The sequence below is a fragment of the Phallusia mammillata genome, chromosome 8, assembly GCF_965637545.1.
Source record: "Phallusia mammillata chromosome 8, kaPhaMamm4.hap1.1, whole genome shotgun sequence".
NCBI classification, from domain to species: Eukaryota; Metazoa; Chordata; class Ascidiacea; order Phlebobranchia; family Ascidiidae; genus Phallusia; species Phallusia mammillata.
In genome coordinates, this window is record NC_137259.1 from 10510849 (window position 1) to 10524922 (window position 14074).

At 36.0% G+C, this 14074-nt stretch overlaps 2 protein-coding genes and 1 long non-coding RNA gene across 4 annotated transcripts; 1 reads left to right on the plus strand and 2 right to left on the minus strand.

Annotated features, from left to right (window-relative positions):
- The first annotated feature begins 2416 nt into the window (after positions 1-2416).
- Positions 2417-11274, plus strand: LOC145203811 (peptidyl-prolyl cis-trans isomerase NIMA-interacting 1-like). Of its 2 annotated transcripts, XR_013853401.1 has the most exons (8): positions 2417-2818; positions 3510-3604; positions 6684-6769; positions 6836-6947; positions 7022-7132; positions 7497-7549; positions 7854-10658; positions 10721-11274. XR_013853401.1 is itself a non-coding variant. In XM_080076123.1 (6 exons), exons 2-6 carry the CDS (start codon positions 3538-3540, stop codon positions 7604-7606), a joined length of 486 nt encoding a protein of 161 aa, XP_079932249.1. In that variant the 5' UTR covers positions 2422-2818; positions 3510-3537; the 3' UTR covers positions 7607-7810. The 2 variants fall into 2 exon arrangements, 1 of the variants encoding a protein (XP_079932249.1); XM_080076123.1 differs by lacking the exons at positions 7854-10658; positions 10721-11274 and having other exon boundaries at positions 2422-2818; positions 7497-7810.
- LOC145203810 (SH3 domain-binding protein 5-like) lies at positions 7735-9491 on the minus strand. Its single transcript, XM_080076122.1, has 6 exons — positions 9396-9491; positions 9210-9338; positions 8971-9132; positions 8417-8590; positions 8156-8354; positions 7735-8094 (listed from the first exon to the last, which is right to left on the minus strand). The coding sequence occupies exons 1-6, from the start codon at positions 9489-9491 to the stop codon at positions 7892-7894; spliced, it is 963 nt and encodes a 320-aa protein (XP_079932248.1). The 3' UTR covers positions 7735-7891.
- Positions 11109-12975, minus strand: LOC145203812 (uncharacterized). Its single transcript, XR_013853402.1, has 2 exons — positions 11580-12975; positions 11109-11186 (listed from the first exon to the last, which is right to left on the minus strand). It is a non-coding gene; the product is annotated as an uncharacterized LOC145203812 (long non-coding RNA).
- Positions 12976-14074: the final 1099 nt, after the last annotated feature.

Here is a 14074-nt window from a genome sequence, read left to right on the forward strand (position 1 = left end):
TTGAAGCTCTACGCCTATGGCAGGCTTTAAATTTTGTCAAAAACGAACAATTCAATTAGTGGGTTGTGTAACTTTACCACTGGTAATCTTTACAGAAGTTAGAATAAAGGCCAAGAAGAATCTATAGAAACAAATTTAATTGCGTGACACGTGTTGGACACCCCTGCTCTAACCAAACACGTTGCAGTTTCCACGCGTTTTGTTGCTTTTATGCCAGCATGCTTGTTTAAGAGCAAAATTGTTCCCAAATTTTTTCAGATTTTACGATGTTTCGTACTATACCGCTACAAACAAATCAAAATATCCACGGTGGCCGCCACCGTGCTTTACAAACCCACCCCGCCACTGCCCACTCGGCGCCTATGCGCGTAACCCTCCTTTTGCATGGTAAGCACGCATTATTAAGCAGTGACGTCATAAACTTTTTTGAGCACTAATTTGGAACAGGGACACTGTGATGAAATCATGTTTTAAACAACTTAAATTCAAGTTTCAGACAATTTTGATATTATCTGCAAATGGTAACGATTCAAAAATGACCGTTTAATCAACATTTAATATGCGTACCAGTACGGTGGTACGGTACGCTTTTGGTACGGTGGTACGCTCTAGTAAAGGACCGTACCGTACCCGTACCTCAGCTATCTTTGCGTACCGTACCTACGTACCGTACTTTTTGATGAAATTTGCTGCGTACCGTACCATACTGCCATCCTTCAACAGCAGTAGCAGTACCGTGAATATTTTTTTAGCATGTGCATTCAACCGTGACCAATCAGTATCTTCATAAAATAGAACCTGAGTTGAGATTAATGTAAACGCCAGTGCTGCCACTCTACATATTTTATAGTCAGATACATATTTTATGGTCAGATAGATAATTATGGGTCCCCTTCCCTGAAGGGGACACATATTGATTTTACTCAAAATGTTTTTGTTTTTTTTGTTGTTTTTTCTTCTATCCAAAGTTTGTCCGACTCGTTTTTCCATCAAATCCTTGATGGATTTGGCTGAAATTTACACAGATGGTAGATGTAGTTATGTAGATGTGCATCCCACTTTGTTTTTGTTGATAACCCCAGTATTTACCCCGCTAGCCCCCTAAAATAGGTATTTTTTCCCCGAAGTTTGTCCGACTCGTTTTTCCATCAAATGTTTGATGGATTTGGCTGAAATTTACACAGATGGTAGATATATTTATGTAAATGTGCATCCCACTTTGTTTTTGTTGATAACCCCAGTATTTACCCCGCTCGCCCCCTAAAATGGGTATTTTCCCCTGAAGTTTGTCCGACTCGTTTTTCCATCAAATGTTTGATGGATTTGGCTGGAATTTACACAGATGGTAGATGTATTCATTTAGATGTGCATACCACTTTGTTATTATTGATAACCCCACTATTTACCCCGCTAGCCCCCTAAAATGGGTGAGTTTTTAAACAGTGTCAGAATTGGCTGAAATTTGGATTTCTTGTATAGTATGCCATTTATAGGTGTCGATTGTTGTGTTCAACCCTGTAGTCCTATCATTTACCCCACAAGCCCCTAAAGTGTAAAACGTATTTGTATGTTACTGGGCACCACAAACGAAAGATTTCTTTGGTGCAATAGTGTTACAAGGGCAACCAGTTGTATGTTGCTCGTTGGTGGGTTGCTTGGTGGTCGTTTTTGCGCCATAGCAGCTAGGGGCTTGTTAACAGCCCTAGCCCTATGACGTCAGAAACATTAACGGTTGTTGCTCAAAACACCTCTAGTGGTCGAAATTTTTAACATTGGCGGATTGGGCTAAAATTTTGCAGTACTATTGATTGAGTCATTGTGGTTTTACATATTTTTTAGTTTGTGTGTCGAACCCAATTAGTTACCCTACTAGCCCCCTAAAATGGGTCAGTTTTTTAAAACGTTAAATAGGACATACTTCAAACAATATCTGGGGTGAATCTAATTTTATAGTTTGTATTCTACATAGTATTATTATTTAAGCCCAGTGCCGATCACTGTGTTTTACCTCACAACACCCGACTTTCTCATGGTTATCTCTTGAATTGCATTATTTTCAACTTTGCATGTGTGGGGACCCATGAGTTTTTGCCTGCAGAAACGACTAAGGTTATAAAAGACGGTGACTAATATGGGACCCAATACAAAATAAGAATAGGAAATATATTTATGTTTTAAAATAGGTTATAGTGTATATGCAAGGGCAATATGTGCTAAGCCACCCTTCTAGTTTTGGATAAGCTTAGATGTAAATTATAAAGTTTTGGAGTGGGACCTTGATAATGGCTATTGGCTATAAAATGTAGATAGTTTCTTCAACCTTTGCAAAATTTTGTGTTAAAAACCTTCATATGTGTTATTGTTTGGTAATACATTATATTAAATTGGATTACTTTATGTTTAGATATATTTTTTATTTTTCAATCTAGATGTTTCTAGATATTTTTTGAGGTCAAACTAGATTATTTCATTCAAACAAAAGTGGCAGCCCGGGGAAGGCACAACAATCCATTTTGGCAGCGCCACAGCACCTTCGAATTAAGCCGACTTTGTTAGCTTAAAGGACAGCAAATATTATAATGATCATCATATAGCTGTGGTCTTTTAGCGAATAAAAACTAATTTTATTTATCGCAATAACGCTGGGCATGTTGATATGACACAGAGAGTTGGGGTTATTGACAATTCATGGTATTGCAATGTATTTTCTGTCTAAAAAAAAGTCTAAAACTGTCTAAAAATCTAAAACACATTTTTTCGCTATTGACAGCTGGATCGAAATTTTGATTAACGATCACTGTTTTAGCGCAAAATGAAGGTAGGCAAAATTTAGGTAGTTAAATGGTGCTGTAATACACTCTTCATGACAATTAAGAACAGTTAGTTGTTCCACAATTATAGGTTATAATATCTGGTTCAACAAATAGCCAAAATAAAAAATTTTTGCTAGTAAAATTTATTGATACCGAAACTAACTCACTCTGTAGACAATAGTGATGGGACGATACCACATTTTGAAACGAGTACCGATACTGAGTACCAGTACCATGTGTATATACCTTCTATACCGCACCGAGTACTTTAATGTAGTGTTGTACTTAGTTGTATATTACTAGCTAATTTATCTGCTTGGTGGACATTGGAAGTTAGGTGGGTGTTAACAAAGTATACATAAAACACTTGTCCAACCCATTGTTATGCAATAAAGCCTATGGAGACTTGATGTCCAAACTGAAACAGCTGCTAATAGAAAAAAAAACACATAAATTGTCTGATCTTGACAAACTGGTAGACTTTAATGCAAAGTTGATTGGGTTTCAATACCCTATTTTCCCATATTTACCCCTTCTTTACAATTTCGGAATTGAATCAAATTTGCATGGTTTGTACTCTGTTTTACCTTATAACACCAAACTTTCTGATGGTTATCTTTTGAAAAAAAAAAACACTGCTTTACCTTCTGATGGGCATCTTACAGTCACTTTCAAAAAGCATTTGTTGTTTTGCAGAATATACATCTTTAAATTCATATTTGTCATGTCTGAATCAGAATCTTTAAGCCCACTACCTGATGGATGGATTAAGAAAGAAAGTCGCTCTTCAGGTATATGAGCATTTGTATTTGTTTCCTGGTACTAAAATACAATATTTTTTAATCATAAACAAGTTTTGCGCTTCATTGTCATCATTCAATTGTGTGGTGTAGGCAAATTAAGGCTTTGAAGTGCCCTATAATCAGTGGCGGCTCGTGCCTAAAATTACTAGGGGTGCTGCTCCTACTTTTCAACCTTTATAGAACATAAAAACTGCCAGTATATACAAAAGCCACCTTTCTAGGTAGCAATTGTTATTCAGAAAAACAAAGAATACAAATATGAACTAGCAACTCGATCCTTTTTGTGACATTATTTTCGTTACGCATTAATCAATATGAGTATAAACAACAGACAGACGGTATGATTTGTGTATTTTGTGCATGGCGACGGACCAAATTTACCAACACAAAGTGATAATGTTGCACGAAAACACACATGCACAGGCTCGAAATGTGTCAATTGTAAATACGCGAAACAAAAATAATGAAAAAAACATTGATCAAAAGAGAAGGTCGGAAAGAGAAAAAAGAGCAAGGTTATAACAATGTCCACTGACTAACACACTTTCTTTTCACCCATTAATATGGTCATGTTTCATTTGAGTAAGTTATAATCACAGCTGACATTTCAACAAATACTAAAACAGTGCACAGATTAGCCATACTCAAAATTAGCCATGGATTTTTAATGGAATAATAAGGGGACCCATAATGTTTTTGTCCATATTTTTTTCTTTTTTTGCGTCTAACGCGCATTTGTTCCCACATTTTGGTCAAGAAAGAATGGTTCAAACTTTTTCAAATTTACACACATTATAGATATTGGTCTAAAGATGGTCCATGCGAATTTTGACCCCGTTTGATCTCTCGGCTCACCCACAGCCCCCCGAAACTATTAAATTTTTGAAACGGCTATATATACTTGCTAAAGCAGATGATTCTGGAGTTTCATACTTTTTTGATTGGTGCATTGCATCGTATTTTAAAGTATTTTGTAACTTGAAGTTGTATATATCCATTTTCACCCCTTTACCCCCAAATATTTGTTTGTTTCTTCACATGTTAATGAGGTCAGAAATACAAGACTTAACCTGCTGAAATTTTAAACAGCTGTGGATAGGGTGCCCCCTGTTGGCTGTTAACAATTTCAGTGCAATCGGCTCAGTAATTGCTCTTACAGCCCCAAATATGTTTTACATGCTGTCTTTTGTCAAATTTGTGCTCGCTCGCAGCACGATTTCGTACACCTGTGTAACATGACTTCTCAAACTGAAAGCGTTAATAAAACTGTTTCAGAACAGGTTTTGGACATAAAAAGCCCAGCTAAGCAATCGTATTGTTGGTATGTAGAAACTTAACGCCGCCAGGGAACGCTATGTGCGGATTAAAAATCATTACTCTTACAGCCCCAAATATGTTTATACATGTTGTCTTTTGTCAAATTTGTGCTCGCTCAGTGCACAGCTGACGCAATGGGAGTGATTGACGATAGTGGCGCATGGAAAAATGCCTCTGCTTCCTGCATGAACACAGTCGTCACTTGACCATTTTCTCAGTGGTTGGAATTAAGATGTTACTATGTTAGTTATTGCGCTGTAAACGTTAATGTAGGTCAACTTATTCGTGTTTCGAAATGCAGAGCGACAACGCAGCATGATTTGTTACACCTGTGTAACGTGACTTCTCAAACTGAAAGTGTTAATAAAACTGTTTCAGAACAGGTCTTGGACATAAAAAGCCCAGCTAAGCAATCGTATTGTTGGTATGTAGAAACTTAACGGCGCTAGGGAACGCAATGTGCGGATTAAAAATCATAATTCAACAAACAAAGGGCTATTAAGGAAAAAAAATTTGGTTAAAAGTTTGAATAGTTGGACTCATCCATTTTCCACCTCGTGAAAACAACACGCAATTCCATGTCGAAAAAAGCCCAATTGGGCGCGAAAAGCGCAAACCTGCCCACTGAAAAGCGAATATGTCAGGCCTCGCACCTAACTGGACGCGCTATCAGGCAGTCTTCTTGCACTGTGCAATTAAGATATGTTTGTAGATCATTTAAAAACGTTACTTATGCAATTGTTGTATCACGCAGTTTTGCGTCTTATGGCGGTTAACGACAGGCCCCTCCTGCTGCAACCGGCGCCATATCTTTATCTAACAACATTCGCAGGCCACGAGACAATGATCGCTGACGGAAATGAAACCGTGAAAAATCGACGCTAACCTCTGTTGTCTGGAGCTTTGCATTGACCCCAGTCACGGGAAAAAATGTTGACCCTATATAACATTTGATGAAATTAGTTGTCGTTGATTTATAAAAATCTCCTACACAAGTTTACTTGAGTAGTTTATTGCTCCATTCATCCTGTTACCAATTCAAAATATATGTGTGTGTGGGGACCCATTGGTTTTTGCTTGCAAAAACTAATATGTGATAACAGGCCACAAAAATATTGGTACCATACTGTCTGTATCCATCAAATATATATCCCTTACAAATATAATGAATGGTGCGTAAATATGGCACAGTTTCTGTAAAATCGAATATATAGGAAAACCACTATTCCAGTTTAACAATGATTGTGCCCTATTTTTACTGTTACCAAATCGCATATGCACATGTGTGGGGACCCATTAGATTATGCTTGCAGAAACAATTATGTTATAAAGTGCCAGGAAAAAGATAGGGACCCAATGAAATGTAGGTGCCAAATATATATCCATTATAGATATAGTAAAAGGTATATGTGATACATTGTTAAATATGTTACTATATATAAACTGGCAATATATAGGAAAACCACTATTCTAGTTTTTAGGTGTAAGTTGTTAAGTTTTGCCCTGTAGCCTCATGAGTTACCATTAGCCCTATAAAATAGGTTAACTTTTTAAACAATGTCTAAATTAGATTTGTGCCTCAGCATAATATTGTTTGCCAAGTTTATTTCTGCTTAAAGAAACAATTTGGTTCTTAAATGCTGTGGAAACTTAACACTGTTAAGATAGAGACTCATGTAAGTTAGGTAACAAATGTATGGCAATTGGTATTTGTGGATAACCATTAAAAGTTTAGACTTTCACATATTAGGCAGACAATATTACATGAACAAGTACACTCATGAAAGTCAATGGACAAGGCCTACAGAATCAGCAAAACGGCCTGATAAGCCAGAGGTAAGCGATGTGAAAACCAGTTTTGTCTAACATGGAGCATGACCTAAGGAATATTTTTTTATGTAGCAAGTGCACTGTTTTCATCTGTTAGTTAAACACAAAGATGTTAGACGTCCTTCATCTTGGCGCCAGGAAACAATAACAAGAAGTAAGGAAGAAGCATTACAACTAATTCAAGGTAACACACCACATGAACATTCCCTGTCTATACTTTTATTTCAGGCTATGGTGATTTTACTGTGATTTTTATAGATTACCATCAACAAATCATTTCGGGAAAATACAATTTTCAAGATTTGGCACAAAAATACAGTGATTGCAGTTCATACAAACGTGGTGGTGACCTTGGGACATTTACAAAAGGTATGTATGTATGTTATCATATTTCATGTTGGGTTTTATTTTGTACTAATTGTCTGAAATTTTTAACACGGTCCTATATTTGAGTTTTTTACCAAATGATTATTTTGAGCATGCAGAAACAGAGTGGTCCACATGTCAACTTGCTTTCCTAATGTTTGCATTTCTAAAAAGTTAGCAGAAGGCATTAACCCAAACTTTAAAACTGCTCAGTTATATTTTGTTTACAGCGTTATAATTAACCAAAGGTAGGGCCTACTGAAAGCAATATTTGTGGCACTGGCTTATTTTTCAAACCCCTTTATTGTGTACTATTTGATCTCAATTTGTCCTGATTGTAGTTGTTTCACAATCAAGTTTTCTGCAGGAAAAATGCAGAAGCCATTTGAAGATGCATCATTTGCCCTGCATTCTGGGGAAGTAAGTGGCCCTGTGTATACTGATTCTGGAATTCACATCATTCTACGAATTGCTTGAAAAATGGACAAAACCTACTTGAATTTTGAACACCAAAAGACTTGTGACAGAAATTTGATGCGGTTGCAAGTGGACCTTTGCCCAAGCGCATGTTGTAAAAAAACTTACATAATTTTCAGTCAGAAAAGTAGTGTTGTGTAAAAACATTTATTTTGATAAATAACACAAAAAATTTGTTTCTTCTCCAGGCTGTTGTTCTGCTTTGTCAATAATAAAGATAACAAAAATAATAGTGCTATTTGTGCAGAGTAACACTGAGATGGTAAGCGAAACAACACATCAATACTAACTAGGAGCTACAGTAAGATTGGCAACATTCAGTAGTATTTCATCATTGTAGTGTGTATTGTTGACTTTTTCATGCAAGCTTGCCACAGTTGTTGTTTTACTGGTGGAGGAAGTCACCTCAATTTCTGGAAATTCAGCTTTTGGCAAATGTTGCCCAACACTTGGAGATGCATCAACAACTGGCTGAAAATCTTCGCAAACTATGTAGAAATAAACAGAAGAACTGTAGCACAATACTAACAGAACAAAATCTTTACTAACCCAAAGATTGAACAACTTCGGTGTTACAACTAACACTTTCAGCACCAACACCAGGCTCTCTTTCAGTGGTTTTGGGACATGTTTGACGGGCAGCATGAATACATTCACTGATTGATTCCAACTCCTGCAAGGCCTGGGAGTATGAGCATTTCTCTCTGGAAAGGGTTTCATCAATTTTGTTTACAGCTTCTGTAAGTGCCTTCAAAAAATATAAAATCCCCCAATTTTTTTTTTTTAATTTAAGTTTTGAAAGGTTTATACTTGTATACGTCTTTGGGTTTTTTCTTTTTCCTCAAAATAACGCTGTGATTTATTAACGTGAGATTTCAGATTTTTTTCTAATTTTTTCACATGTTGTTCAGCATCTTTGAAAAGCTTGGCCCGTTGAAGGTGCTCTTCCTCACTTTTCATGCGCTCAATCTCTGCTTCATTTACCTTTAAACAGAACCAGGTCACTATTTGTATGAAAAGAATAATCACAGGTACACTAGCAGGCCATTTCAATATAGCTTTATTCGTATTTATTGTTTTACAGTGGATCCCCACTCAGAGTACAGTATCACCAACCTCTTACCAAAAATGAGTAGATCATTTCCACTGATAGGTAATCACAAGAAAAATTTTGGCTCTTACAGAACAGATAAAGTAACCAAGAAGGAGTAATACTAAACATACACAACTATGTCTATCAACTGAGAAAGTTCTAACAAGCAATTAAAACGCATCAAAAATTGAATGCCAAAATTTATGGATTAGCTGCTGAAAAGACATAAATGAAATCAAAAGATGTTCCTGGTGTGGACTGTGATGAATACCTTGTTTGTAGCATGGTTCAGCATATCTGGCCAGGCAGTATTAGTGTCAAAACTATCTTTTATCATGCCTTGTTCAGCAACAAAAACCATTTCACGAGCTGCATTGTGCATGCTTACAGCCCTTTCATACTTAATTGCAGCTTTTTGGGCTTCTTGTAATGCCTAGAAATATAAAATTTGGTAATTTTGTTACAATTCTTATAAAAGACAAACTTTTAATCATCTAGTTTGCATCAGACCTGTTTAGCAACATTTTTGGCATCAAAATAGGGACGTGCTTTTGTAATGGAGTCACCCACACGTTTTGCTATTGCATTTAAATGTTGTGTCGATTCTGTTAATGTTGTCCGATACAGGTTTCGCTTTTCCTAACAATAAACAGTTGTTAAAAGGTTAAAAATAGAAAAATACATTGTGAAACTCACTGTCAGCGTATTTTCGAGGACATTTATCCTTTCACTTGCAGAATTGAGACATTCTAGTTTTGCTTTGATTGTAACATTGATTTCCAAAGTTTCCATTATTAAAAATACAAGCTAATTAGCCACTGGGCAAAACAATAAAAAAAAGTGTGGAAAAATATATCTTATTTTTAGAATCGTACCAGAGAAAATTATGGTTCCTAATCTTTCTGTTTTACTTTTATGCACTAATTAGGCCTGCAGGCCCTGCTGTATAAAAGTTTTTTTTAGATTTATCCAGGGATATCTGTGCACAGATCTTTTAATGCATTGAGTTGAGCACTTGTTGATAGTGGGTGGATCTTTGACACAACTATAAAAATTACTACAAACTCATCGGACTTCGTGAAGAAATGCCTAGTTGTTGGACAAAGCATAAGAGGGCGATGCCATCTGGCTTAAAGCCACATTTTTGGGGCCTGGAAGCCTGGATATATTACTGGTTGTAATTTTTGACGAAATCACAATAGCTGTATCAGACCGTCAGCTATTAATCACTTAGCCAGATACAAACAACCACACAAGCTCATGCATCAAAACTAAATCACATCGAAAAAGCGATGTGATTATATTAACATTCAACACCACTGCAGCACTGCCACTTTAAAGGGCCCCAGCAGCGGCGATGTGACTTTTTCTACATTTTAGATATTTAGAATTGCCATAATTCAGGGATTCCGAATCACTAATTTTTTTGGTCCTATGATTTGTCGTTTTCGAGATATTCAATCAAACAATGAGCCCTCGAGCGACACCTTGGTTCAAAATGTAGCAGCGATTGTTACGTCACCTCGTACCAACTTCTAACAATGGCGTTGATCAGCTGTTGTTTTACCTTTGATGCGTACATTTTTTTATTGTTTACAACTGATAAAATTAACGTAGATACTTAGTTGACAGTTAAGCAATAAATAACAACTGTTTGCTTAAAAAGGTAGGTGTTTTGTTGGTGACAAAAGCTACTTTCCACGTAACAGAATTATTGGAGGTGTTTATGCACTAACTGTGTGATAATGGAGGAGAGAAAATTATGCGTTTACTGCCATGAAATTAGTAAGTGCAACAGCAGTTAGCCAAGTTCAACGAATATTCTGAGTCGAATCTGCCTTGTATAAAAGCATATCCTGGATTTGAATCTATATGCCTCAACGTGTATGTATTAGAAGCAGCATGTTATCGATTTAAACGTCAATTCGGAAATCAGGATGAGGGTAACACCTATCACGAGTAAGTTTTACTGTACCAACTACTAACATGCAATATGCCACCAGCAACCTCTATGTATTCAGGCGTTACAGATATACTGCCTACAGAAAATTTGTTGAATGGTGCTGAGGAAGACTTCAGAGTTACGTTGCCAGACTGACAGCCACTTAACTATAAGTTGTGAATTCCCTTGTGACGTTGCTGCACAACAATACATGTGGTTGCATAAGCTTTTCACCCAAGGTCCCAACTCTTTGCAACATGCTTTGTTAGAAAGTGCTGTCAGTTTCTTTTGGATTCCTAAAATTAAAACCATAAAAACAAATATACTGGTGTATGCTCATCTTTTATTTCTAACATAATTGTAGATACATGCCAAACATCAAAATAATGTTTTGTTTGTGACAATTCTTCACTAATGTATTTAATGATTTGTGGATGCCTGTCAGTCACAAAGGCTTTAATAAACAATCATTTGCTTGCGATGTTTTCAATGCATCTCAAGAATCCTTCTTTTTCCATATCATTGCTGTTTGCCACTTCATTGCTCTAGAAAATATTATGAAATTACCATCTGAATACCTGAACAAGGTTAATAGCAACAATTTTATTGTTTCAAAGATCCATCATCCATCATTGTGTATGTACCAAATTTAGCTGAGTGTCCAGGGAAATCTGCAGTTAATTGACTTCTGGTACACCATTTAAGAGGTGAAGAAGTTTTTTTTTACACACAATGTATTTTGGTTCATAGCTTAGTTTGGGTGGTTCCCTACATGAAAATGTATTGATATTATTACACCTTTTTTTTCATAACCACACTTTTTTGTTATTTCCAAGTAAATGGCATGACAATAAACTAAATTAGTATAACATAATGGTAATATTAAAGACTATAATGTTAAATGAGATTATGTCATAAAACAATTAACTAAAGCATACCATACGCTGTGCGGCTACTTTTCTTGCAGCTGCTCTCAATGGCATTTCTTGCTGAAGAAGACTGTTCTTGTAAATACATGGAATAGCATTTGGCTTTAACACCAGAACTTTTGCCATACCCCTGTCATACTGCATTTTATTTGTGAAATGTACAAAGAACACTGTATTCCGTTGGTCCCTTCCATTTTTTTCACGTTAACAAATTTAATCCAAGCTGACCGCAATTGCTTTATATTTGGAAAGCGAAAACGTGTCATTTTGCTGGCCTTTTGATTCCCTCTCGAATTGCAACCATACAAAGAACACACTGCAGGCATTTTTGCACACTTGAGTATAAAAATGAAAACATTTAAACACCAAAATACCTAAACTGACTAACGTATTTGGCGTCGCAGAACGTTAACAACCACCGACTACAAACAAGCTCCAAACCAAGTTGGTACGAGGTGACGTCACATGACGTTTGAGCTAAGTGACAAAATATCCGCTAGGTGTCAGTGTTTTTAGATTTAAAACGTAAATATTTGACTAGTAACTTTGATTTTTGTGGTTTTAAACCTGAAATCGTGTTTATAAAAATACGACAAACAACATATTAAAAAATAATTTTCCGGTGCCGGGGCTCTTTTAGAAAGAAGTTCTTTTCCCGTAAAACAGTTTTCGCGGCGAAGAAAACATTGCCACAATATGTAGGGTAGCATCACGCGTAACTTAGATGCCAAACTACGATTTGTACGTTTTTATTGGACAAGCTTAAAATATTTTATTTGCTTTATGTTTGAAACTAGGGAGTCGAACCGCTAATCATATTGGTTCAGGTTCGATTCGGGTTTTGCTACAACAAATTCGAATTTACTAGTTTTGCTGCAATAACGTCGAACTAGAAGGGGTAGATTTGCAGTCTTATGTTGAAGTAGAGCTTTATGTAAGTTTGATTATGTTGTGTCATCCCTTCCAATTTCCTTCCATGCTAAAGAACATCTCCGCATCGAAACAAAACGAGAATCAAGATACGATACAATCAAGCTACATCATACATTAACGGATTGTTCAAAAAACGGAAACTAGAAGGGTGGCTTACCACATTTTGTTGTTGCATTTACACTATAACCTATTTTAAAACATTAATATATTTCCTATGCTTATTTTGTATTGGGTCCCATATTAGCCATCGTCTTTTATAACCTTAGTCGTTTCTGCAGGCAAAACTCATGGGTCCCCACACATGCAAAGTTAAAAATAATGCAATCCAAGAGATAACCATGAGAAAGTCGGGTGTTGTAAGGTAAAACACAGTGATCGGCACTGGGCTTAAATAATAATACTATGTAGAATACAAACTATAAAATTAGATTCACCCAAGATATTGTTTGAAGTATGTCCTATTTAACGTTTTAAAAAACTGACCCATTTTAGGGGGCTAGTATAGGGTAACTAATTGGGTTCGACACACAAACTAAAAAATATATAAAAACCACAATGACTCAATCAATAGTACTGCAAAATTTTCCCAATCCGCCAATGTTAAAACTTTCGACCACTAGAGGTGTTTTGAGCAACAACCGCTAATGTTTCTGACGTCATAGGGCTGTTAACAAGCCCCTCACTGCCATGGCGCAAAAAAGTCTTTTTTTTTTTTTTTTTTTGACTCAGATTGGCTCGGCCACAACACCGATAGTGGTAGGGACCTTCCCCAAAAATCATCATCGTCTTAAAAACGAAACATAAAAGTCACAACGGAGCAAAATAACATTGACAAATACTCGGTTGCGGAAATAAAATTACGTTAAGTAAATGGAGAAAAGAGCGAACGGCTTTATTTGGCTTGACGCATTACCGTTAGAAGTTATTTATTTGTTAATCTTTAATGAAACGATATATAACATATAAGTATGTAATATATCGTATTGTTTGGTAAATTACGCGTTAAAATGTAATGTGTTAGGGTCTAAATTAAATTGAGTTTCAATGATTGGTTCCCCATAGATTTGCGCAAATCTCTTTAATTGATTTACGAGTGTTTCATAAATTTTTGCAGCCTGTCGTTTCATAAAGGTGTCGGAAAAAGGTAAATATTCGTTTCTACAGTCTAGTTTAAGTTTCTGCGCTATAATAGTGGAGCGCCAGATTGCTATTGTTTTAACAATTATGAGGGGAGTTTCGTGGCCGAAAATGTTATATAATTGTAAGGATGGTGTCGGATTAAGATCTACGTTGTGTTTCTCGAGAATAATTTCCTTTAACGTAGTCATAATTTGTTTCGATATTTCACATTTTGTTAGTAAGTGTTCTATATTATCTTGATCTGTTCTGCAGAATTTACAAAAGGTAAGTCGAATTCTACCAGTGTTAAGTATGTGCATTTGTTTTTTCCTGTGAAAGTCGCCCCATTTATATGCCTGATGAATTGACATATATGCATACTGTCGCTCTAGGTTATTAAAGTATTTTTTAATACCTTTTTGACAGTAAGTTATAACGCATTTTTCCATTTG

Excerpts from the sequence above, each read along its gene's own strand:
- LOC145203811 (XM_080076123.1), top strand. The coding sequence starts at position 3,538 with ATGTCTGAATCAGAATCTTTAAGCCCACTACCTGATGGATGGATTAAG. Across the intron at positions 6,770-6,835 it reads AACGGCCTGATAAGCCAGAG|CAAGTGCACTGTTTTCATCT; the intron begins GTAAGCGATGTG and ends TTTTTTATGTAG. Across the intron at positions 7,133-7,496 it reads CCTTGGGACATTTACAAAAG|GAAAAATGCAGAAGCCATTT; the intron begins GTATGTATGTAT and ends AGTTTTCTGCAG.
- LOC145203810 (XM_080076122.1), bottom strand. The coding sequence starts at position 9,491 with ATGGAAACTTTGGAAATCAATGTTACAATCAAAGCAAAACTAGAATGT. Across the intron at positions 9,133-9,209 it reads CCAAAAATGTTGCTAAACAG|GCATTACAAGAAGCCCAAAA; the intron begins GTCTGATGCAAA and ends TTATATTTCTAG. Across the intron at positions 8,355-8,416 it reads AAACCCAAAGACGTATACAA|GCACTTACAGAAGCTGTAAA; the intron begins GTATAAACCTTT and ends TATTTTTTGAAG.